General features: G+C 44.1%; 1 protein-coding gene across 1 annotated transcript in view; it reads right to left on the bottom strand.

The window, feature by feature from the left end:
* Positions 1–13,699, bottom strand: part of PPM1H (protein phosphatase, Mg2+/Mn2+ dependent 1H) — a 139,113-nt gene extending 125,414 nt beyond the window's left edge. The window contains exon 1 of the mRNA XM_065856405.2: positions 13,313–13,699. Within this exon, the coding sequence (XP_065712477.1) occupies positions 13,313–13,548 (236 nt within the window). The 5' untranslated portion in view covers positions 13,549–13,699. The remainder of the gene's footprint in view (positions 1–13,312) is intronic.
* Positions 13,700–25,711: the final 12,012 nt, after the last annotated feature.

The following is a 25,711-nucleotide window of genomic DNA, read 5'->3' as shown; positions in this document are numbered from 1 at the left end:
TATCTCAGCCCATTAATTTTCTCGCTTTTACCCTTCCAATTCTCTCACCCATCACGTGGTGGGGGCTGAATGAGGGAGCGGCTGAGTGGGGCTTAGTTGCCAGCGGGGGTTAAACCATGACACGCCGAGTTGCTTATCATTCCAAACAGCAAAAAAACCCCACCTTTGGAAGAATTTTCTCAGCAGCTCAGTTTGTGCCCCACTAATTGCCCTGCTACCTGCTGCAGGGGTCAGTCCTGGTATTCCAGGTGGAAGTATGAGAAATACCAGGTTAATTCAGGAATGAACCACAGCAGAGAGCTCTCCTTAATGCCCAGTAGAGTCCTCTATCACGTAAAGCATGAGAGGTTGAATCTTGTTTGAAAGAAAAAACAAAAAAAATACTCTAGGTTTTCAAGACACTGATCTCTAACTTTATTTTAAACATCTTCAGATCCAAGGTCTCGGAGCATCCTGAAACAGAAGACTTTGACCTACCAAAGAAGCCTTTCACAACAGTATGTCCCCAAACAGTTAATTCTGCCCATATACTCCAAGTTACACAGGGAAGCATTATCTTTTATCATTGTTTACAGCCTTTCATTTTCTATCATAGAGACTTCTATTCCTGCTAAGCGTTTTCCCAATACAAAAAATATCTAGCCTGCCTTTAGTGTGCTCTCTCCTGGTTTTGTAAGCTTCATTTTTGTTGCCTCTCTTCCAGCATAGTTTCCTAATTGTTTTTTTTTCCATAGCCATTACATCTCCTCTTTAGCTTTGCCCATAATTAAGGGTGAACACAGTCGTCTCGACAGTGTTTTAAATGTAGACTTTTACAGAGGCAATACTTTTTCCACTATCGCATTCCACTTCCCTGTATACTAAAACTTTCTTTGTTTTTTTGACTGAACACCGAGCAACCATTTCAGCATGGTCTCCAGAATGATGCTAGAGGTGCTACAATAATTTTGAAATGCACATGTGTGTAACACTAGTTCAAATTATCCTAGCCAAATACCAATACATTTCTCCAAAATTAAATCCATCTTACTCTTCATCTAGTCTTTCCAAGTTCTTCAGGGAGTATCATACAGTTTCAAAGGGGAAAGAAGAACAATAATTTCCCCCTCAATTATTTGGTTTAGGTTTGGAGTTTGTTGGTGTGGGTTTTTTTAGGTGGTGTTTTTTTTAAAGGCACTCATTTATTATATTTATTTGATAGCCTAAAGTCTTCTGCCATTAGAGAAAGCTGTGAGGGAGCACAGCAGTTAAGCCACAAACCAAAACATCAGGCTTGTAAACAAGTGCAAGAGGCAGTATGTCTTACACTGTAATTAAACTGATAGTTTTTATTCGTAAACAAGGCAGCCCTACACAGCCTCTCAAAATACCAGTTTGACTAAGCCTACATATTCAGTAAGATTATTACTGCAACATTTCATTGCTACAGCATTGTCCTTCCTGCCCCTCCCAAGCATTTGAACTACTGTGACAGGACAGATACCTGAGGTCTACTTGACACAGAAAACATAAGCAAGTAACACTCCTTTTCAGTGAATTTGCTCCCACCTTGCAACCTTCAGGGAGCTGAACCGAAAGCCATGTCACAGCTCAGGCCAGGTGTCCCCCCAGTATCCTCTGCCCCTGCCCTCCCTTCCCAGGGACCAGACGCCACCATGGCCACGCTGGCACACAAGGAGGGGGAACCTGATGGGAAGACAAGGGAAAGCCACAATTCACACAATTTCTCTAAATTGCAGTATCTCAAATTTGCTGCTCAAACAAAAGAGCAACAAGTTCAGTCCTAAGACCTCATCCCTCTCCAGAGCTACTTGTCCAGAGGGTTCAGGCAGCATTTGACTCCAAGACCAGCCACACTTATTTCTATTTCTTCCAGTGAACAAAGTACTTTTCTGCCTGAACCCACAGCTACCTCCTCCCTGCCTTGCCCTGGAAACAGAAAACAGGCCATGCCTGTGAGGGCACCACTTCCCAACCTCTGAACACAACTAATACGCTGTTAGCAAACAATGGCATTGAAAGATCTTGATCTCAGGTTGCACTTTGCCTTTCACACAAGATGTTCTTTGTCCCCAAAGTGACATGTTGTTTGTGGTCATACACAGGAGCAGGCTGGGGTGTTTTTCACTCCTGTCACAGAGGGTCCTGTCTCTGCCCCTCCCTGACAGCCAACAGTGTCTCTAAGACTTTGCCGCAGCACTTCCACAGAAGTTAAAGTTTTCATTCCCTTCACACGAAAAGGAAAACAAGCACCTCAATGGGGAAAAAAGTCCCCAGATCATTCACTTCAGGCAGAAGCCGTGGCTTTTATTAGAGACAGCTCTGTCCCTGGGCTGCGTTAAACCAACCACGCCACCCGTTTCAGCAGCAATGTTACCAGCAAACAAGATCCCAACGTAAACCTTTGGGCCCACAAAGCCCTAAAGAGCAATTTGCAGTGTACACGGAAGTTGTTCCTTGCCTGTGTTTATACATATACCTAGATACCTGAAAGGATTATGCTCATTTTGTGTCTCTACTTACATGCCCTAGGTTTCAGATTTCTAAATCATGCTGTGCAACAAAAACTAGAAACTCACTGCTATGAGAGTTTCTTTTTCTCTTGTTCCAGTGTCTTTTCTTTTTCCAAAGACAAATGAGCTGAGTACCAAAATAATTCCCCATCCCCTCTATGAAAGCACTTCACAGTACTAGCTTGCGATTCAGGAATCAGACACTTTTCTAATACCAAGCAAGAACGGGATTAGAGTTAATCACATTAGCCTATAACTTTTTTTCCCTCTAAAAGCAGGATTAAAGGCAGAGATGGGGAACTTCCCACATTCCTGCACGCCAGCTGCATTCTTCCAGACTCAGTTTGGTGAATGTCTAATAGAATTAGCATCCACAGACCTGGGATTTTCAGGGATTACTCTGGAGAGCCTGCTGAAGGAACTTGCTGAGCTGTAATTCCTGGCTTTACACTACCATAGAGGGACAGAGAGACCTTGAAATGACATTGAGAAGTATGCCAGAGGGAGTCCCAGCATGAAGAAGTTGTCATCTACATTTTGCAAGGGCTGTTGAGACACTGATCTTAATTAAATTTTATTGAGAGGAATAAAGGAATGAACTGAAAGCACAGGATTGGAGATGCGATAACAAGAGGCAAGAGAGAATCGACCTTGAAGTCTGATGTTGACACACCTTTCCTTAATTTTTAAAAAATACTAGTGTAATTTTTAACACCTTACCAATTCCTGCTAATAGTGGTCTAGAGCATATGTGACAGATTTATGTTCTGACCTTCAAATGATGCATTGAAATGGCTAAAATATATATATATATTTTGTGGGAAGGGTGGGAAGACAGGAGGAAAAATTTTTTTTTTACATTTTCCAAAATGGAAATTGCTCATTTCAGTCCAACAGCCCACAAGACTTTATGATCTATGTAATGATATAAGCAACAATATTTATTGGACTTAGCTTTAGGATTGGTATTTTCTGTTTCTAAATGCCTAACCAAATACCTGAATCTAAAGGCATATTCCATCCCCAGCAGCACCACACACACAATGCAGGTTTCACTGTATGGCTCTTAAAATTTCTAAAGAAAAACACTAAGTCTGAAATAAGATCAAGTCCTTGGAAAGAAATGGAAATGGAAAAAAAACCCAAAAACTTTTAATTTCCTTTTTCAGTCAAGACACCTACAAAGAAGTTCAGCAAAGATAAACAAAAACTAGTTCCAACTGGATTTTAGATCTAATTTCTACTCCAAAATTTAGCATTCGCTCATGAAACAAAGACCTCTATAACAGATTTGGAAGAAAAAACACTTTCTCAAAAATGCTGTTTTAAAAAAACACAACCAGCAATTTAAGGAACCTGGTTTTACTGCACAGCCTTCTGCAAAGCATCGTATGCTGGTGAACAAATAAACAAAAAAACAAGACCTGGGCTCAGCCTGCGAAGGCACTTGCACAGATTGTGAAGCCAATGGAATTAATGGCAGGGGGACAGGATGGGACACAGGAAGAGGCACTAAACTCCCCACACAACCAACAAAACCAGCAGAGGTGCAACACTTTGCACTCCCGGGTATGAGCAGAGCTGCTCAGCTGCTGTGTGAGCCTGGAGAGCGAGGTGGGGATGTGATGGGTTTTCTACAGTGGCTCTCGCCTTTGAAATGGATCATTCAATGCAACCCGGAAACCACTGGACAGGACCCTGTCCTCATTACAACGCCTGGGCCTGAAGCAATTTCAAGAGCGCTCCTCCCACCCAGAAGATAAAGGGAGGTTTGCTGCCCACCATTAGACTCACAGCTTCTTGCTTTCTCCTCCTTATAAGCAGGCAGCATGGATTATGAATTGAAGAGAAAAAAGTTCAAAACAAAGGATAAAAAGCAACTCCCTTCAAGAAAGAAAGGGGAAAACAAAATAATAATAATTTTTTAAAAAATCAGTGGCAGTTTGGGGAACTTATTTGTCCAGCACTGACCTTCCTTTCACTCAAACTGTTTAAAAATCTGAAAAAACAACATCTGAAATCAAAGCAGCAATGCTCATTTCAAAGAGCTGCATCTTTAATCATCACACCTGAAGAAAAGGACAATCCCTTTGCCTGGGTAGCTCATCATGGAATGGATCCCGTTTCACCCCAGGGAACAGGTATCAAGTGTTTCACGGCTGGGTAAAAGGCTGAAGTAGCAGAGCCTAAGGATCTGACATCGTTCCTCCTCTGACAGAGGACATGCCCAGTAGAGTTAAAAACCTGCCATTATGACAAGTGAAACCAATGGACAGACAGATCTCCTCACAGTAGAGGAAAGAGAGGCTGACATAACACTGCTCTCTTTCCTCTTGAGGACCAGACCCATTTGACTCCTGCTGATCTTGGGGATGGGGACCATTTAGGAGAAGCATTGTCGTGGCCGTCGAGACCAGTGCCGCAAAAGATTCAGATGTTCATGCAAACCTTGGTATCAAAGAAAAAGAAAGAAATTAATTGAAGCTAAACGCAGATGATAATCACTTCAGTGAATGGCACTGACAGCTTACCATTATAATGTCTTCCTTTTTTTTAAAAAAAAAAAAAAAAAAGTACATTTGCAGTTCTGTGAAGCTAGAGGGTGTCTGAGGACACAGCACGGCCCATATCCCTGTACCTCAGCAGCCCTGGACTCCTTCAGCAGACTTCCCTACAAGAAGTGAAGCTCCAGATTTGCCACCCAGCTTTGTGACAGAAAAGCTTGACCACCACCGCACACTGATAACCTCTCCTTATCCAAGATTGGTGTTTATTTTTTTTTTTAAATGAGGATGAGTGCTGAGTCACATACAGGGTCCGTATTTTGGTGTTCCCCACACCACTTCTGCTCACAGCCTTCCTCCAACTACTGCACTTGCCAATGTTGGCTGCCTCAGCTTGAGGTTATTTTTCTTCTTCCTCCTCTCAGACTGCAGCAATTTAACCACACTGTGATCAAGAACCAGAGATGTCCCTTAGACTGGCATTACCCCAGCACAGCTTTCCCCTGAACAAATACTGGGTGCGGTATTTATTCAGAGAATGCTAAACTCTGCAAACAAATACTTGCCTTATGTACAGTGTTGGGAGGAGGAACCATACCTGCCTCCAACCATTTTATGAGCTTCATCTGTTGAACAGCTCACAAAGCAAATGTTTAGCACCCTGCCATTTATAACCACAAATACAGTTAGCAGCATCTTCTAGATGTCAAGCTGTGTCATTTTGGACCTGAACACTTGAAACCATGACCCTTTCTACTCTACCTAACCTATCAGAAGGGAAACCACTCTGGATAACACAATGTATTGTAGCTGCCCCCCCTCAAACATATACCCTACCAGGTAAATGTAACTGGCCAAATGGGAACTAGGTCTTACAAGTCACCTTCCTCCTTCTGTTTAACAGGGAAGAATTAAAAACCCTTAGACAGTAAACTGACAATAAAATGCACAATTAATACTGAGCTGCTGCTGCCCAATAAGACCTCTTGCATTTTAGAGCAGCAAGTTCAATCAGAACAGAAATCCCAAAGGGAAGGGATAAAGATGCAGGGTGGATGTGATCCAGAAGGCTCTGTCTCCCCCTGCAAACACTGCTCCAGCCCCATGCTACAGCAAAGTTACTGTGCTGCTCTGCCCAAATCCACCCAAAAACATCTCTCTTCACTCATTAACAGTGCTCCCCTTCTCCAAGTCTTACCCGGGTTGCAGCTCAACAAAAAGCTGACTTAACCTGTCCTTAAACCCACAAACCATATTTCTTCCTCATGTGATGCACAGATCCCATGGCAGGAATGACCTGTGCTTTGCAGCACTGCTTCCTTTCAAGGTCAAAGCGAGCATCTTTCATCTGAGTGCATTCACAGGCTCCAAGCAGTTCACCCTAAGGGGCACAGCCCTGTCAGAATACTTTATAGCACGACGGTAACTCTGCCAAACCATTCCTACCTACAGCCTTTCTAAGCAATGCAGCTGCATCTGAGACAAATGAACAAAGCCGGAGTGTTTGCAGGTAACATCTGCTGACTGCCACCAGTGCCAAGGCAGAAGAAGCTCAGAGAAGGCTGCCTGGGAGGACACAGTCACCCTCCAGTTTCAGAAGCCCAGACCAGGCTCAAGTGAGCTTTTCAGAAATATGTGAGACAGCACTAGCCTTAAGCCTCCAGGGGAGTAACGATGCAAGACAGCTTAGAGCGATGAATTTCATACTTGCCTCATTAGAAATCATGTGCCTGCAAATTAGACTGCATTAAGAATACCAGAGCACATGATTTACCATTTTCTGCCCCAGCTCCCCTTTTTCTGTTACCCCCATTAGAGGAAAAGTCGAGCACACAACAGCAGGAAATACAACCGTGTTGCCCAAGCACAGAACTCTAAACTCAAGATTCATTCTCCACATTCGTATCAAACCTCTTGCCAAAGTTTATCCTCACTGTCTCAGTTTCTTCACCTGAGGAACCAGAATATTTACACATGGACAATTTTCTCCAAGGTTATTCTGATATTATTACTTGCAAGACACTCGGCAGATTGGTGGCATTATATAAATATTAGGTGCTATAGTATAAGCTCTTACACCAAGAAAGGGATTTCTGAAGCTCTTAAAACTATCGTGAGGTTTCTGTAGGCTGTTTTATATGAGCCCAGGCTTTAATATACATTGCCAGACTCTGTTTAAGTTAACATTACATTATGCACAGAAGAATAATTCATACACAGGAAGATTGTTTAGTCATCTGTAGTTACACATATGGGATTTGAATTTTTATCTCATTCATCAGGTCCTACTCAGTCTTGTGTTTGGAACTACAGAAAGAATAAAGGAACATAATTTTATCCAGACAAAGAGAAATGTAAACAAATTTTTAAAAGTTTTAAAAGGAAACTAATTCATTATTTCTGTGTACTTAACCCGAGAAGACAGCCAAACAGAACAAGGTAAAAAAAGGTATTCCTTTTCCCAGGCATATCATCCTCCTGAATTTGTACCACACAGAATACATACAAGAAACGTGTTTACCGATGGGGTATGAGTCATACTCCCAGCTGACAGTTAGAAAGACGAGCTCCCAGAAACAAGAATGTAACTTTCAATTCACAGGAGCATGACTGCAGTGTTAGCTCCTGTTAATAGGAGGCAATGGGAATTAGAATAAGGGATCAGTAGCTACAAGCTCTATGCTATCCTCCAAAATCAACATATTGTCAAACTCAGGACAAGCAATTTCTGCGATTTGGTTTACCTCATCTCACAGACTTGGTTGAGTCTGCACCTGCTTCAGATGGTTATTACAACGCTGAACATTTGTATAAATAGTTTGGTCTAGACAGAACATGAAAGGTAAATCAGGTGGAAAAATACTTCTGTATTATCTTAAGTCGCAAAATCAACAAATTTTATGTTGTTGTGCAAACCTAAAATTTATGATCACTGAGAAAGGCTTGAAATTATTTTAATAAAAACCTCCAGTCACTTCACACATACATTCATTTCCTACAAGCTAAGTACCACAGCATGAGAAAATATGATGCAACATTATCAGCCTTACAAAACAACCAGTACTTAGAGTAGGAAAAAAAAAATAATCTGTAAGCTTCCCCCCCCTCCTTTTCATTTTGAACTTAAGTTATTGCTGTAACAACAAGAGACTATAATAATGCTGCAGAAGGACACAGTCATCACACTTCACCTACAACTCTGCATTCATTATGGGTCAGTAGTCACCACAGCACAGAGAAAATGTAATTGCTACTGCAGGCCTGCAGAGCGAGAAACTACAGTATCTCTGAAATGTAACATCATGGAAAAAGAGCCCGGACTTTGTGTCTCATCAAACGGAAGGTACCACTGGGATAATAAATTGACTTTATAAGCCAAGAAACACACGCACCACGAAAGTGAAGTTTCTGGCTACCAATTATAACTTGGAACTGCAAAGATATGTAAAATGTAATTTAGATTTTTTCTTTTTAAAATAATAAAAAAAAGGCAGCCAAAACTGTGCTTTGCATAAGGTCACAGACAACATAAAATTGAGACCTTCCCCATTTCCCTGAGGTGTATTTAATAGTACTTTTTGATATTCTCCAAATAGATGGCAGAAAGGTAAGAGAGGAAAGCATGTGACACAGAAGCAGCTACTTACAGTCCCATCTCCAGGATTCATACAATTTAGAAAAGTGATTATAGTACTGAATTCTGAACTACTAGGAACACAGATTCAAAAGAGATGGAAAAATCATGGGTCTTGTTTATCTACCACAAAATGCTACTCAGTTGCAGTTTCTCTGCAACTCCACCAGCACCAGGCTAGTCCTTTGTCATTTGCAAATGTAGCATATATTTTGTCATGCCATATGCAGTCCAGGTAATTCAACCAAGAGAAGGCGGCTCTGCTCCACCGCGTTCATCGTCTGTCTTCATGGGGGAACAAGATAAAGCAAAAGAGCAAAAGGTGAAAAACACTGTTCTGGCCAGAGTTCAGATGCAGGTGAATACCATCCGAGTCATTTCATGTTACATCCTCCATCCATGCTACTGTCTCTACTTTGCAAGTTACTTCCTGAGTTTAAGGCAGGGGCTGAGGGCAGCTTAGCAGAAGCTCTGCAGGGAAGAGGTCGTAGCACACTGGAAACAGCGCAGAAAGGGCCTAGAAAGAAATTTCCATCCCAGTAACAGGGCAATCCAAGCAGAAGCTCAGAAATCAGCTCACAGCACAGGGAAAGGCCTGGAAAAACCCTATGGCCTTGGGAGCACAGCTGCCTGCAGAGGGGAGGGAGGGAAACAAGTAAATAAAGTGTCAGGCAGGTTCCCTCCCACCCCCTTCACTCAAATAAATCACTTAACTTTTCAAAGAGCAGCAAATCTCCTTACCCCTCTGGATTAAAGGCAGACTTAAAGGCACGTTTGTTACAGACTACCCTCTCCCTGGGTCATTCCTGATGCACATCAGTGAGCCACATGCAGTATAACTATTTTTAATTAAGGGCATCCTTAACAGTTTATTTCTGAATGAATTGATAACTTTAATGACAATTGAAAAGCCTGCTGCATATGGGATACAATCTTCGTTTTGCTTCTATGGAGTTTGATGACCATTAGAAAAGTGTCTGTGGTATAAGAGTATCTCTTTGAAACATCTGCCAGCCTTTTGCCATCCTGTAGTACGAGGTGAACTGAAATCCAAGGTCTCAGGTCTCCCATGAAAGTAAGAGACAGCAGGACAGTCATTTCAAGAAGACAGTTTCCAGGTTGCTCACTGACTAAGGAAAGCTGATTCCCTATGGGATTCCCAGTGAAATTTCAGGAAGTAATGATGCTTTATCCCAGCATCAAGTATGTTTTTGAAGATTTCATTTGCCTGCCTACATGCTTTGCATGATGATCACACTATTAAATGAGAGGAAGCTAATAATAAAAAATAAAGACTAATTTACATTTCACTGCATAACACCACAGAGATAAGTAGGTAATTTAAAAAATATGTTAAAATATATGACATGGATGAGCAATATTGCAAAAATATCCACTACAAAAGAGTTCAGCACAAGAGAAGCAAGTAAAAGGGGAGGAGAAGTGCTTGTTCCAGGGGAACAAGTCAGATGAACGCCATATACCATGGATGCTAAGGAAAAAAAGAAAAGGTCAGAGTGGTCATCTTTATCACTACCTAAGTTAGCAGGAAATCTCTGTCCTCAAGAATCAAAGAAAAAGAGGAAGTCCTTGAAAAAATGACATATTTTGTGGACTTGGACTGCTTTAGTCCTGCATGGGAACCAGGTCTAACCCAAAAACGCGTTCTCCAGCTAGGATGAAATACCAACATGACAACATCAAGGAGCTCCAGTGTCATCTGTAAATTGACACATTTACAACCAAAGAACAAGAACATTGCAAATGCTTTGCTGAGCCAAAGCCTCCAGGTGATCTGTACTCAGAGACAAAATTTCCTCCTAAAGACAGTGAGACAGATGCTGATGCTGGGTGTGGAGTATAAATCCACCAACTCAAACCCTGCTGTGCGGATGGCCCATGATATCAGGGCAGACACAATAAAGGTGGCACACGCTCTCTCCTTACATGTTCAGGGCCAAATCTCTGCCTTCTAAGTCTACAACAAACATCTTCATAACTTGAAGAAATAAAAATCTTGGTGCTCAAAGGTATCCCCACCAACAAAACACTAGAATCACTTTTGCTGATTTGCTACAATGTGGATACTCAGGAAAGCAAATAGTTCAGGGAAGCTGGACCTTGCAGCACTGCGGGTAAGGCACATTTTCTGATTCCTTCATGCTAACTCGTAAAATGCAAGTTAAATGGCTGACGTTTGTTTTATGTCACAAGCTCCTTGAGAAGACACCAAACTTCCTCCCAAAGTTCTTGCAAGTGCTCACTTGTACTGTAACAAAAACCAAACACTGCTCTGATGATTTCCTTAATACAAATGCCAACACAAGGCTAAATAATAGCATAAAGTACTTCACACTCCCACTTCCCCCAAGCAAACAAACTTCAGAATACGTATAAGAGTAATTTGACCTTCCTGGTATTTTTCCATTTCTTTTCTCTATGTGACTGAAATGTATGCCAAAAGGAGAACAGATATTTTGAACATATACCTTCAAGCAAGTCTCACAATTATTTTCAGAAAGCCTGGTAATAGCTCAGTAGGGGGAAAAAAAAATAAGTTATTATTTGGTAAAACCCAAGTCTGCCCTTATCTTCTTATTTTTCTTTACTTATTGATGGCTGTTGCACTGCTCTGCCTTTGGAAGACAGTGCAATTTTGGTAGCACCGCTTCCCTCTGAGCTCTGCACAGTGAGCATTTTGACATCGTCTGGTTACAACCAAACCCCATTTTGGAAGATCGTAAAAATGTTCCTGGGAAGAGCCTGGTAACACATTTGTTACTCCTCTCTCTCTAAAAAGAAGTTCCTTTCACTGAGCTCTGCTCCACCAGCATGGGAACCAGTAACTGCACTGGAAGTGGATGAGATAAAAGACAAAAAAAAAAAAAAAAAGAGATAAAGCCAAATGCCAACCTCTTTTCACATAGATAACAATACGAATCGAGAAAGCCAGTGACTTTTTTACACCTCCCCACTAACTGAACTGCTCAAAGCTCCAAAGGATAATAAGTATAGGAAAATGATCCTGGCATGTTCTTCTTCCATGATCATCACAGCCATTTACTTTAAACTCCCCCTCCCAGGTTTCATTTACAGGGTCTACCTGGGCTTTCCCTTTCCAGCACCCATGGTTTTCTTCCCCCAGTCTCAGGCAGAGCCTGCAGGCAGCAGTAGATGCACATACCTGGGAGCCAGAGAACCTCCCTTCTATTATAGTTTGTCACCAACCTGCAATTACAGTTACTTGCTGAAAGCCACAGCACCTCACGTAAGCTAAAAATAGCAGCACTTACTTGATTTGGTAAAGCACTGCTTTTTAAGGGACTATTATAGCAGCAGAACAATTAGAGCTTATTTTAAACATTTAAACTTATAGTTCCCAGGGAATTTACTCAGTAGCCTACTCAATTCTTTAATAATCTGAAGAGAACAATCAAATTTAAAATTCTTTAAATCTCTCTTCCCATTTCAGTGTCCCAAATGTTGTAAAAACCTTTTAAATAAAGCAAGCGGTTGCTCACTAACAATGAGAAGCCTTCACTGTAGTTTTTGCAGTAGCTTGGTTGGAAATTCGTGTATGCCCAAAGAGACAGCGCTCTACATTGGCTTGGAAGAGCTTGTTTAGTGCAACTTCTGTGAGCTGGTAGCAGCACTGATGGCCAGATATGCTCAAGACTTAAAGGCAGCAGCGGAGAGAAACCAGATCCTGAGTTCTTGGTATGACCAAAGAAAACAATGTGCCTACCAATACAGCAATCAAGTGCAAGGCCATGCCTTGCCTCCACAGCTACTCCCACTGCCAGCAGGATGAGGATCTGCATCCAAACAAACACTGCCCTTTGCTTGGCTGGTATTTAAGGTGCTGTGTGCAACCATTTAGTTTGATTGTGCTCAAGGCTACAAGCAGGTCCTGACCAGGCATCCTCTAAAGTAAATACCATGACATGAGGGAGTCAGGGCAGCAAACTACCAGGAAAGCCCAGCTTTGGGATTGGCCACTGGATTTTTCTTTCAGTTTGAAGTTCATATTCCTCAAGCATCTTCCCAAACTGGACAGCACTTGGGGAATAAGCGACCAGCCACCATTAGTGGGCATGAGGGCTGCCAGGTCCACAGGAAGGTGCCCCAGACCCCACACATTTCACCACTTCTGGGCGGTGGGAGGCAGTTACACACGCGGAAATGAAACCGGGTTTTTCATCAATAGCCCTTTTCATTCCCGAGTCAAGAACAGAGAGTTGTTCACTGGAAAGGACCCCAACCTCGGCCCCTGCGTCTCCGGAGTCGTCACTGCGGGCAGAGAAGCCCCAGTGCTTCGATTTGCCATCCTTGGCCCGTCCGGGTACCGGCTGCTTCCGCGGGGACTTACAAGGGCACTTGGCCTTTTGCATCCTCGGCCTCCCACAAACGAGCTACCCAGGTGCAGAACTACGGCCCGGGCCAGGCACACGGCGCCGCGGATGCCGCCCCCCACCGCCTCGGCTCCCGCTGCCCGCGGCGCCGCGCAGGCCCAGGACGGCATCCCCGCCGCCGCTGGCAGCCGCCGCGGGGGTGTCACCCGGCATCGCCGCCTCTCGCCGCCGGTGCGCCCAGGAGCGGGGTCAGCCCGGCGGGGCCCGGCCGCGCTTCACCTGCCCGTCGCAGCCGCGATCCGTACTCACTCCGCGTAGCCCGTGGTCCAGGGCAGGCGCCGGGTCTCCTTGCTGAGGATGAGGATGGGGCGGGCGATGTGGTCGGCGGAGCACTCCACCTCGTCCGGGGACAGTCCCAGGAACTCGGGTCTCCCGTAGGGGAACCGGAGGGGCAAGTCCGCGCCGCTGCCGTGGTCGGCGCCCGCGCTGCCAGCCATGATGCCGCCCATGAAATTGGCCACGGCGGACTTCACCCGCGTGAGCATAGTACCCCCGCCGGCGGCGGCAGCGCCGGAGCCGCCGCGCAGGGCGGGGAGCGGGGCGCGCCGGCGGGCAGCGCTGCTGCGGCGGCTCCGGCAGCCCCCGCCGCGCTTCCGCAATGGGGGCGCCGGGCCGCGGGGAGCCGGGCGGGGGAACGGCGGGCTCAGGGGCAGCCGCGGGGCCGCGGGCTCATCGCAGCGGCGGCGGCAGGTTCCCCCCTCCCGGCGCGGCGCTGGGCGAACTCAGCCCGGCGGCGGCTGCTGCTGAGTCATGTGATAGCGAGGCTGGATTTGCCCGGGCGCTTCCTGCTCCTCCTGCGGCACCGGCGGACTCCTGGCACACGCCGGGCACGGGCGGCCCCCGCCCGCTTTCCCGCACCGGGGGGGCGGCCCGCGGCAGGTGCGCGGCGGGCGGGGCCTGGCGGGGCCGCCCCCAGCTGCCCGCAGCGGTGCGGCGCGGCCGTGAGCGGCGGACGGTCCTGCCCGCGGCCGCCTCCGGGAAGAGTTGCCCGGGAGACGTTTCACACGGAGTCGCTCGGAGGCCCCGGCGCGCTGGGTGTTCCGTTACCGGCGGGCGGGAGGTCGCCGCTCGCAGTGCTCTCGTCTCTGCTGCCCCTGAGCCAGCGCAGCCCAAGCCGGAGGCTCCGTCGCAGACCCTGGCAGAGCCCTCTCGTCCTATGGGCTGCGGGACAAAGCTCCCGCTTGAAGGGTCTGCCATCCTTCTCCCCCTTAAGCGTGTGAAGGATTTTTTCCTTACAAACTCATTTGCTAGAAAAAAGAATTCCAAGTACCTTCGCCGTGCGGGCGGGCCAGCGGCAGTGACCTAAAGCGAGTCCTGTAGCCGGCGGGCTGCGCGTTACCCCTGCCTGCTTGGGGCAGGCTGGGGTCATGCCTGCTGGCTCACCCGCAGGAATAGTGTGGTACCTCCACACACAGCCAGGCGTTCAGGATGCTGTCATGGAGCAAAATTGAAAGGATAAGCCCGAGTGTCTTCAAATTTGAGGGCATAGCTGTTTTAACCACTCCTTCCCTAGCTGTGTCATATTGACCATGTCATATTCTTCCACAAAAAAACCTTGTCAGGTCTGCTCCAAGTGCTAGTCACCCAAATGAATGGAAAGGTTGCAGATTTGTGTGTGCCAAGCTTCAGGAAAACGGGGGTGCAGGGAATGTAGCAAGAGCATTTAGGAAGTCTGTCCTCTATAACAAGGCTGTGTCAGTGCCCTGTGATGGTGCAGTACTGAGAGAGCTGGAAGTCTTGCTGAACGGCAGAGTGACCTGCAAAATGGAGCAGGTAAGTACAGCAAGCCATGAGAGTAGCGCAGTGCTGGGACTTAGCAGGGAAAAGCTAGTTAGTCATCATGGCTAGTGGGGATGATCAGCTGTCATCTGGCTGGCTCGTGCTAGAAACCAGCTGGTGTACCACTGAACACACAGTTACAGTTTTGGAGACCAAGCCCTGTGAGCATGCTCAGTTTCTGATTATTAAACAACATCCTGATAGCTGAGTTCCAACAATGCCTGGGTTTGTTCCAGGTTCCTTGTGTACAGACATGAGAAATGTAAAAATTTTGTGTTAAAGCTGTCTGTTAACGAAGTCTGCAGAGCCAAAAGTAAATTAGTGAACAGGGATGCTAGGAGTGTTGTTAAGTGCTACCTGAAGTAGAGCTGGAAAAATATTCACCCTGAATTAAACATTAGAGATATACCTCCTTTGAGGGGAGGTAGTTATTTTTCCTATCTCTTGTTTAGTCATTTCCAGGACTGATAAAGATATTTTGAGGAACAGCAAACCTCTCTTAATTAAAAAAAATACTTGACATTAATAACACACCATTTGTTTACAGTATAATGGAAACCTTGTGGTTCTTCCTTTCATGCATTTCTGTTTGCTTTGCTTTGCTTCCTGGTTATGTTGCAGAGGTCATTACTTTAAAGAAAAAAAAAGAAGTAAAGGGAAACAAAAGGCTTGTTTAAATTCAGGGTTTTTTTCACAGATCATATGTCTAGGTGCCATAACAGACAGCTGTTCATCTACATTCAGATGTTACAGGAGAAGGCAAGGCTGAGGTGGTGGGATTCCCAAAGCCCCTTAGCTGCTCTGGTGGCCTGAACTATATTTGATTTGTCCAGTCCCAGTTCATTCCCAGTCCCTTCCAGCTGAGGACAATCTCTTCATGCATCTTTGTCTGCTAGATGGCCAGTGCTTGTCATCAGACAGGCTTTCCAGCACCCGTTTCCCTCACTAATACTTTAGTGGACCTGCCACATGAAGAATACAGGAGTGAGAAGAAGACCATGAGCAGCACTTGACATATATCCTGGAGAGGCTCATTTTTTCCTTGTAAAAGTAGAGCCGTTTGCAGGTTATTAATACTCCTGGAGAAGCTACGTCAGCAGACTAAACTTTGTAGTTTATTTGACCCAAAGGCTTTGAAAAGTTGACTAAAAGTAAGAAAGGATGCAGCGTTTGTCGTCCTGCCCCATCTGTGGTCACCATTTGGCAGAAAACGTGGGAGAAATGTAAGGAAGCATATACAGGCTTGTTAGAATTTAAATTATCTCTGCAAGACGACAAGGAGAAGCTCAGATCAAACATATGGGAGACAGCTTAACAGCTCACCACTCAAAACAAATCTGTGTGCTGTTTGAAATTCCATGGATGCTTGCCTCTGGCACAAGAATGCTGTATGGATACAACAGGTATGATATGGCCTCTTCATACTGAAAACTAAAGAGATGCTTTGATTTCAGTTCTCTTTGGGAAAGAGGATCATGTTGTTGCCTTTTAAGTCAAAGGTGAAGCCTCACTTCCCAAAGGAAGTAATGGTCAAGCCTGGCAGATCTCAGCAAGTTTCTCAGATCTCCTAGACTGCAGTCCTTCTGGTCCAAGCCAGATGTTCTTCTTTGGTGGCAAGTAGACCTCTAAAGGTTTAAGTATTGACTTCAAATAAAATTCTGAGGCTGAATTCTCTATGCAAGTGTTTGAAAATTGACTCTGTGTCCTTCTGCAATCCTGTGATTAATGCAAAGGAAAGATGACAGGTTGGATTTTTTAAAAATGTAAGCTTCTTTGTGATATTTGGATAAATATACTTTTGTCTCTGAATGGCTAAGCATGCCATAGAGCTAGTGAAGTTGCATGTGGGCCAAAAGCACACTCATATGAGCTCTTTGAAGCATCTGAATTGTGTTATGCCACCTTGCCATGCATCATTCAGCATTCAACAAATTCAAGAGCACTTTGATCACGATGAAAACAGATTTACGCAGAGAATATGCTAAACTTTTATACAGTGGTAGAATAAATCTGATTGGAAATGACTTCTGAAGCTCATGTGTTCCAGCTTCTTTGCCAACATGGAAATACTTGGGGCTCTACCTCACAGGAATATGATATTTCTTTTAACACTGTAACTTTTACTTGCTTTTACCTTGTTTATACCTTACATTCCTAGGTTGCTTCAGGCTTTGTTTCCTGGGCTTTTCATGCTCTGAATAAAAGCAATGGGAAAACTCCCAAAGACTTTGGTGAGAGAAGTAGGTCTAATGTGAGATGAATACACCATTTCTACGGGCATGAACTTCTGTGTCACATTATCACAGATGTGGAGAGTATCCACAGGTTTGAACTCAGCTGCTGAATGAATTCAGAGACTGCATCAGAATAGGTGTCTGACATTATGGTGATGGTACTATATTTGCAGGGGAAAAAACAGATTTGAAGGAAGAATTGATTGCTTTTCTCTGTTAATCCCCCAAACAAACAAACAAACAAAAAAACAACACCAAAAAACCCAAGCACTTAGAGCCTTATTTTTGCACATGATTCTGCTTAGGAAGATCACCATGTCATGTGGTGATCAATGAAGTTATTCTTACCTTTTCAAAAGTACTGTGCAACCTTTAATGAGCATGAGCCAGCTCTTTATCTCCAGAAAAGGCCCTTCAGAAGCACAGTGCCTGAGGCATCATAGTGATGTGGAGGGGAAAATGCCACTTATTAAGACATCAATCCTACTTCCCATGATACCAGATCTCCTGTCCACGCCTGCAGCAAGCCCCGGTATTTCAAGGCTTATCAGAGCTGACAAGATCGAAGCTGTTAGTGCTCTTGCCAGTTTGCAAGGAAGAGCACCAAGGAAATTTTAAAATAAATAAATACTAGCAACACTTGGAGTGGTATCTTTCCTCTGCTATACCTGATTTCTATTGCACTATCCTCTAATTTCACACACAGGTTTTCTTTTTGAGAGATTTCTGGGACTGAAGTTCAGAGAGAGCATCTCCAGCAGAACATGGCTAGTGTGACAGTCCCAAGACTTTGGGCACACTCCAGTTCCCACAAAGCATGAGTCCAGTAGTTCCACTGAAGGCTGCAGGCTACTCAAAGAGGCCAAATCCACAAAATGGTATCAGGGCCAAAACCCTGTGTATCTTATTCTCAAGCACAAAATTTAGAGCAAACTGTTCTTCTTCAGTTACTACCCTAACCATGAGGTGACCCAAACCCTGAAGTATTGTTGCTTTTCTGTGCTGCAGAGGCTGTAGCTAGACTCGGCTTTCCTGGCATGGTGCATTTCACCTACATGTCCACCTCTGAGCATCTCCTGTATCAGAGACCTGCTGGAGCACAGTGGGAAAGATGTGAGGGGCAAGCAAACATCCCAGGTTTCTTTTAGACTAGGGTGAAGCTAGGGATAAAACTGTTGTATGCGTGGGTTTTGTGTTGATGTGCTGTGTGGACATGCTAGGTGCCCTGGGGTAGCATGTAGGATTTTGAGATTTTTTTTGTCTAGCTCTTGAATTCAACATACATGGAGAATAACCTTCATTCTTGGTTGTGCTGAATGGCTAAAAACCTATGCTTTTAGAGATCTGAAAGCTAGAGCTTCTTCTCAACAGTGAAACTTAATCTGGAAAGTATTTTCAGAGCACACCTACTGTATTGAATCTGCATCAGATTTAACAAAGCAGGGGCTGGAACCCAGGTGTCCCGTGTCCCAGCAGACCCTCTCTTTTCTGCTTCGGCAGACTCATTCTTTCTGCCCCTTCCCAGAAGTATTTAGGAGGTGACACAGCTCTGTCCTTGGTCAAAAATATGCTGTATAGCTGAGTGCTGAAAGCATTCATGCCAGAAAAGTGGGTTGATGTCACTTGTCGTGATAAAGGACTAATAAATGCAACATCCTGAGCTGTGTGAGAGCAGCCTTGATTTAGATACCAGGCAGGAAAAGGGGCCTAAGGAGGGATCTGAACTGACTGGCGATCACAGTAGAAAATGTCACAAAATCTTATAACTGCTTGCAATCTATATAAATACAAATAAATACTTCAGTGTAAGCTGCCCATAAGCCTGCAAGAATTTCACATTTGCCAAAATCTACAGAATGACTTTTTATTCAAGAATCTATCTGCAGGTATCCTGAAAATAAGCATCTAACTTCACAATAAACATCATCATCATCATCATCATCATTTTGCTTCTGCAGCCTCTTCTTACTCTCCATTATCTGCTCCTTTTTAATGCCCGTAGCTAAATCTGCTAATAATGGGATGGAATAGGGATTAGCTTGTTTATGTGCTCCTGTTGGCAGCTTTTCGTAGGGGAGGTGGAGCAAAATGTTTATATCCTCTCTGGGGCTCTTTTGCCCTGGCTTCTGTGAAAGAACATCTTGCCCTGATGATGCTGTGATGCTTCAAAATGTCAGCAGTGGCAACAGTTTTGCTGGCAGTCTCAGAAAAACAAAATGTGAAAGTAATCAAATAGGTTGCAATGCAGAGACAACTGGAAAGCAAGCAGGTAAAAGGATGTGTGGGTAATTGTAGGTGCTTGGAGTTACAGGGCAGCACTAGAAGCTTGGCTGAGCACAGGTGTGTGTGTCAACTGCTTCAACATTTTGGGTTGAGTAGGAGCGTGTTTCTGAATATAAGATGGTCTTGGCTTGTGCCTGAGTTACATATGGGTTAAACATGCAGGCAAGTGATTTGTATATACCAAGTGGTGGGGAATTTTTTAGTAACCTGTGAGCTGGTCTCACTGCAGATGCTCCTTAAATGGAGCTGTTTCAAGAGTAAGCAGGGCACGTAGGCAAGGGGCTTCTCCATTGCCGGCGGTGGCTCAGGAGCGGATGGTGAACATGAGGAAGGATCCTCTCCCTACATCTGAGCTATGGCTTTTGCTGCATGAGCTTTCCTGCAGCTCAGGCCAGCCAGGTACCAGATTTCAGCTGCGCGTCAGCCGGGGTCTTATCTGCGGCAGGTCTGAGCCTTACCTATCATGCCCTGCTTAGAGTTAGGCAGTGCTCCAGTGCTCAGCGCTTTTTTTTCCCCCTCTTTTTTTCTTTTTTTTTTTTTTTTCCCTTTAATACCACTCAAATGAACAGTTCTGGCAGAACTTCAAGGTTTGAGTGTCAGCCTGGGCATACAAAATCCCAGGTGCTTTACGTGGCACTCATTCGCAGCCAGTCTTGCCAAGGAAGGAAGTGGCATTTTTGAGCAAGTTGTCAAAACCCCAGGCTCCTAGACTTCAGACTGAGTCTACCAGATGTTTTGTGCTGTCACAGTCCCAGCTATACTGAATGATGGCAGAGAAAGTTAAGGAAATCATGCTACCTTTGTATATAGCTCTTGGATTTCTGCTCATTTTCTGTAAGCAGAAACATAGGAACCGTTTTCCCCATTCATTTTTTTTCTTTCCAACATTACTTATGAGGTTGCCTGTGGCCCTGTGTAGTCAGCCTGACTACGTGCTTTCCCAAATATACGACATTCTGACACTAATACGCTGTCATTCAGGTTGCTACAACTAATATGCAGAATCTTGTCAACAGCCAAAGAAAGAATAAAAAAGGCAAAACCAAGTATTTAGAATTTATTTGCACTTCCAAATGTCTCATGAAGAGGTAAAAGTGTCTATATAAATATTTATTAAGTTGTGTAAGAGTGAAAAAAAGAACTCTTCTGTTTTAGTTGTGTAATAAGATGCTATAAATTCTGTCCTTTCTTCTACAGCATCCTTCAAAGCTCTCTTGTTACAGTATCTGCTGCTTTTTCTGCAAAGATCTGTCTCAGTACTGTGGGCTCTAAACCTATTTTGCTTGGACAAGCACATTGCTTTTGTTTACCCCCACTCTTGTTTTATAACCTGGCTGCTCTCTTTTATTAATGCTCATGACATGTATATTTAAACGGAGTCTTCCCCACCTTATTGTATTTATTAGGGGGTGGGCATTTGGCTCGATTTGTCTTTGTTTTTTACTTCCTTTTGACAGTCTTCTGTACAGTGGACTTTAAAATAATAATAATAGAAAAGGAATAATTTTTTCATACATCTTCTTCTAATAGATTACCCAAGGCATAAAATGTGACAGCCATACCTGCTTAATTTCTCCCAGTTTGAACTGAATCAGTGACTAAAACCCAGGACTTCACTCAGTGCTACAGTGCTGGCAGCCAAGGGACAGACACGTCAGAACGTTAATAACCTGTCAGTTGTGGGCATCCTGTGTGCAGCGACACCGAGGAGTTTTGATGCTTGAGAACTGGAACCGTTTCAGTTTTGTTGCAATATACCCATAAAGGCTCTTCTGAGATCGCAGAAACTGTGGCTTTTCAGATGTTCTTAAACAAACAAATAAAACCCAACACCCCAAAACAACCAAACAAAAAGCTGGGTGTCTAAAATCAGACTGAAAAGGTTGTGTCAGGGAGAAGTCAGGCCGGCTCTGGAGCAGGCTGATGAGGAAGAAGTGCAAACAGGATTGTCCGAACATCTCTGCTTCCGCAGCAGAGGCAGTAGCGGGAAATGCCCAAAACAAACACATTGCTACAACAATAGGCAATCTGCATGACCTTCTGCTTGCTCCAGCTGATGTATCTGAAAATCAAATTAACCTTTGACTTCTATGGGTCATGACTTTTCAACTATTGTCTGCAACAAGCCAAGAAACCGCATTGAAAAGATGCTTTTTAACAGATTTAAAGTAATAAAGCAAGTATCATGCTCTTCCACTAAACAGCTGACGTAGAATAAATATGCTGACCTTCTGGAAATACAATTATTTGTGATTGACCACCTGTGTTTACTTTTTTTTTTTAATATAAAGTATATTTTTAAAAAATCTTCAATTGTTTCTATAGAGCTGTAACCCCTTTTGAGAGTGACACATGCACCTCAAACGCATTCAAGTAATGAGAGTAAATCATTCACATGCCATAACCTAATGCTTGTTATTGCCAGTCATTTCTCATGGCTGGTCCAAAACTTGTTGACACCCTATGTAGAACCCCATTTGGTCTCCCTGAAGATGACAGTAAAATAACTCTGTTGCTGTTTCCTGTGTTCCCCAGCTGGGCACAGCATGGTGCTGACAGTGAAGATGGTGGGGCAGTTTTGGGGGCTGCTCAGCCCTGTCCTGGTGCCTCCAAGCCTCAGACAGCCTGCACCAAAAACCAGGAATGATGATCACAGCTGTACCCACTTCATCCGGTTTCAATTTGCACCTTTATAACAGGACTCACTGAGCTACAATCCCATAAAAAGACCAATGGTTAGTAAAAATATGGAAATGTATCATCCATATTTATGTATTATTTAATAAAAAAGGATTTAAGTGAGTGGGGAGCACTGTAAGATATTCCCCTTGACAGTTTGCTCAAAATAACCTGGCTCTGGGCAGACCCCCATTTCAGCAGCAATTAGTGAGGGAAGTGGGTCTGGAAGTCAGGGTCAAAAAGTTTGCTGGCATGACAGCAGGGAGAGAGTAGAGGAGAGAGCAGCTCAAGAGGAGACCGAAGAGAAGTGTTGACGCCACAAAGACGGCTCTGGTGCTCCATTAAATCTAATGAAGCCTGAAATTCAAAGCTGGTAGGAGAGGCTTGTATAAACTGCATGGGAAGCGTTTTAAAATGCTGATAAGCAGGTATCTCTCTGGTCCTGTTGGCAGCTACATTGATGTAGAGAGTTTTCAAGGATGAAGTCCTCTGAGAGAAGTTTCTCAGGAAGGCTTGACCTGTCAGTGCTTTCAGTCAAAAACCAGCCACTCCCTGAAGTTTAAGCAAACATGTGTAAGGAAAACAGTGCAAGCACTGTGCCGCGCTGTTCCCCAGGCTGTGCCGCTCGTGGGGGATTTTGTGACATGGGATTATGGCTCACACGTACAATTATCATGTTATTCTAGGTGCCCTAAAGCCATTCAGTGAGAACCTACATGAAACTGGTCTTTGGCACTGTGGTTTGCTGAGCTCGGAGCACACAGGGGGCTCACACAAGCAGAGCAGTGACGGTGCCCCAGGATTTTCATGTGGTACTTCTACCTGGTGGGGTTTGTCCCAAGGGGGATCTCTTGCCTGAGCACAAAATTGCAAATGACCAGAAATCCTCCTAAGGATGGGGACAGTGCTGCTGCAGGGTCACAAGTCTCTATACCTCCTGAGAAAGTAATGAGATGCTCAAGACATGATGAGAGTTTTGGGGGAGGTGGGTACCAGCTACCCTCTAGGGAAAAGTGGTTGAGATTTTTAAGATGGGGCAGTGGAGGGTTGAAGCAAGGCAGGAATAAAAAAGGTGTCTGGGTGAGGTGGAAAAAGGCATCCAGGGATTGTAAAGATATTAATTCAGAAATATGTATTATTATAGTTTTGTACTATTATAATAATAATGCCATTATTAGTTCCATAATAATGTTTCAATGAAGACTCCAGTCCTTGGTGAAAATGAAGTTTGGAAACTACTGATTTAATGAACAAAGGGTAATTTGATAGGCCATTGATGTAAACAACATTGCCTGTAACTTTGTCACCATGTATTACACATTGTGATGGAGACCTTGCTGCAGGAAATTCATGGCCATTTAAGCCACCTTGATGTTGTTATTCTGCACAACACAGACATGAGAGCTTTACAGAAACTCCAGGGCTAGAACCCATTTCCAACTGGTCTTGAAGCTGCCAAGGAAAGCAAACCTGATTTTTAGAAAGTTCTTCCACTTGGCTTCTGTTGCAGCCACCTTTTAGCTCCAGCAAAATTTGTGTTTATTTAGCAGCTCTGAGAAACGGTGCATTTCCATAAGGCGCCCAGAGCTGCATTTAGAATCTTGGCTTTGACATTCTGAATAAATAGTAATTTTTTATAAAAAGTCCTGGTGATTGTAGTTCATCAAGAATAGGGGCTCCTGTTGCTGCCTTTAACGTTCATCTTTTCCTGTTGTTTCCTAGTGCTCACATCATCAATTGTATCTTGAACACTGATTTAGAAAAAGACACTTCATCACAATAATAATAGTGCAAGAATGCATAAACCCAACTACATTTTGCCCAAATTGCTCACCTGTTTAAAATTCGTGATGTGCAAACATTGACAGGACTAGGACATAATCATATTTTCTGTCCTTTTTTTGGTGATAATCATTATACCAATGACAGCAGAGAAAGGGAGTTGCAGTGCATGTAGTTTTAGTTTTGTTAGCTTGGGTAACAGCAATGGTCACAGTGAAACGAGATAATGTAGACGTCAGCATGCCAGAGGCGCCAGAGGAAATATCCCTCATTATTCTTGATAATCTCCCCTCAACCTATGCTGAAGCCCAGGCTGTTGCTTCTCCTCGGTTAAACTGAAGCTCTCTCAGCTTGGGCTGCCCAGATGAAATCATCCTGCCCAGACGCAGAGCCAGCATGGGCCCTTCGTGATGTAGAACATGAGATCCCAGCAGCTTGTGCCCCTCAGGCCTGGGGACAGTTACCTTTTGTAGAAATACAATGCTCAATACATTTTTGTATGAGTCATATGTGTTCTGCCTCTTTGGCTTCTTCCAAACAAGTTGTCAGTGTCTCTGCATTTCACTTCTAGCCAACCATTAACACAGTAGTTGCATATCTCGTATAATGAAAAGTTCGTATGAGCTTAGAATGCTCTTAATAAAGTATAGATTAATTCTGCAACAATAGCAACAACAAAATCCATGTGGAAAACTGTTGGGAGAAACTTTATGTGTGAATCTCCTCCAGGGTGGTGCAATGATCTTTTGATTTTTTTCATATAAATCTCTACAGACTGTTTTTTCTTTTCCTTTAGGAGAAATAAAACAAAAAAATTGAAAATAGCCAGAAGGTAAAATATTACCACATTTTAAATTTGAACAAGTTCTTCTGGTTTCTTTCATAAATACTATTAATGCCAAAAGGGAATTGTGCACTTAGGTTCTGAAGCATCAATGTGATCATATGATTCACACTAAAAGTCAGCCTGAATAGCAATGTTTTAATGTGGTATACAGAAAAAGAATCTGCCACGAGACTGCCAGCTGCTTCTTATCCAGTACAGGGAAAAGATTCTCTCTGTAGGCAAGTTAAAATAGCTGTATTATGCACATGCATTCATGTGCCTGCATACACAGTTTGTATAAAATACCTTAGTTTTTGCAGATGGTATATGACCCTATAACATATATAGATTCAAGTGGAAGGAGGTTTCCTCTGCCCTGATCTGAAGGAATAATGTCTGTGAGCAGGTGTCCAGCCCCTGCTATGACACGGCCACCATCCAGGCTGCCCACAGCCCATTGCTGCTGTGTGTGGTGGGGACAGGGGAGCAGGGGGACAGGGCTGTGCCCCAGTGCTGCCCAGACATGCCCCTGAAGTGTATAAGTAACTGGGCTAGTCCAGTCGCTGTTCCGGTGTACACATTGTTTTGCAGAGCTTGCTCTTGAAGAAGTGGCCCAGTTCTCCTCTGCCTGGACATGGTTTACATCCAGCAATGCAAGCAGCTTGGTGCGTGGGTGCAGAAGTATAGAGCAGGTCAAGATCTGGTACGTTTTTTTATTTCCCCTGGTGCTGTTGCCCGTAAAGCAGTATGATTTGCAGGGGAAGCTACCACAAGTGTGGGCTGTCACGAAAATCACAGCTGTTACATTGTGGAAAAGATTGGGTCCAGTCCCAGCTTCTTGTAGCTCCCATCCATCTTCTTTCAAAATTCAAAACTACAGGTGCAATTGCATCCCCCAGAGCAGAAAGGAGACAACACAGGTGTAACTACAAAGGAGATGTGATCAAAACATGTCAACAGTTTATCATAACTGCGTTTAGCCCTCGAATTCCCCAGCCAGTGGAATGCTAAGCCATGCCCTGCTTGGATGCAAATAACTTGGAAGTCAGAGGTCAGAGTAATGTC

The sequence above is a fragment of the Patagioenas fasciata genome, chromosome 1, assembly GCF_037038585.1.
Source record: "Patagioenas fasciata isolate bPatFas1 chromosome 1, bPatFas1.hap1, whole genome shotgun sequence".
NCBI classification, from domain to species: Eukaryota; Metazoa; Chordata; class Aves; order Columbiformes; family Columbidae; genus Patagioenas; species Patagioenas fasciata.
Note: the sequence above shows the minus strand (reverse complement) of the source record. Positions and strands in the feature narration are given on the sequence as shown.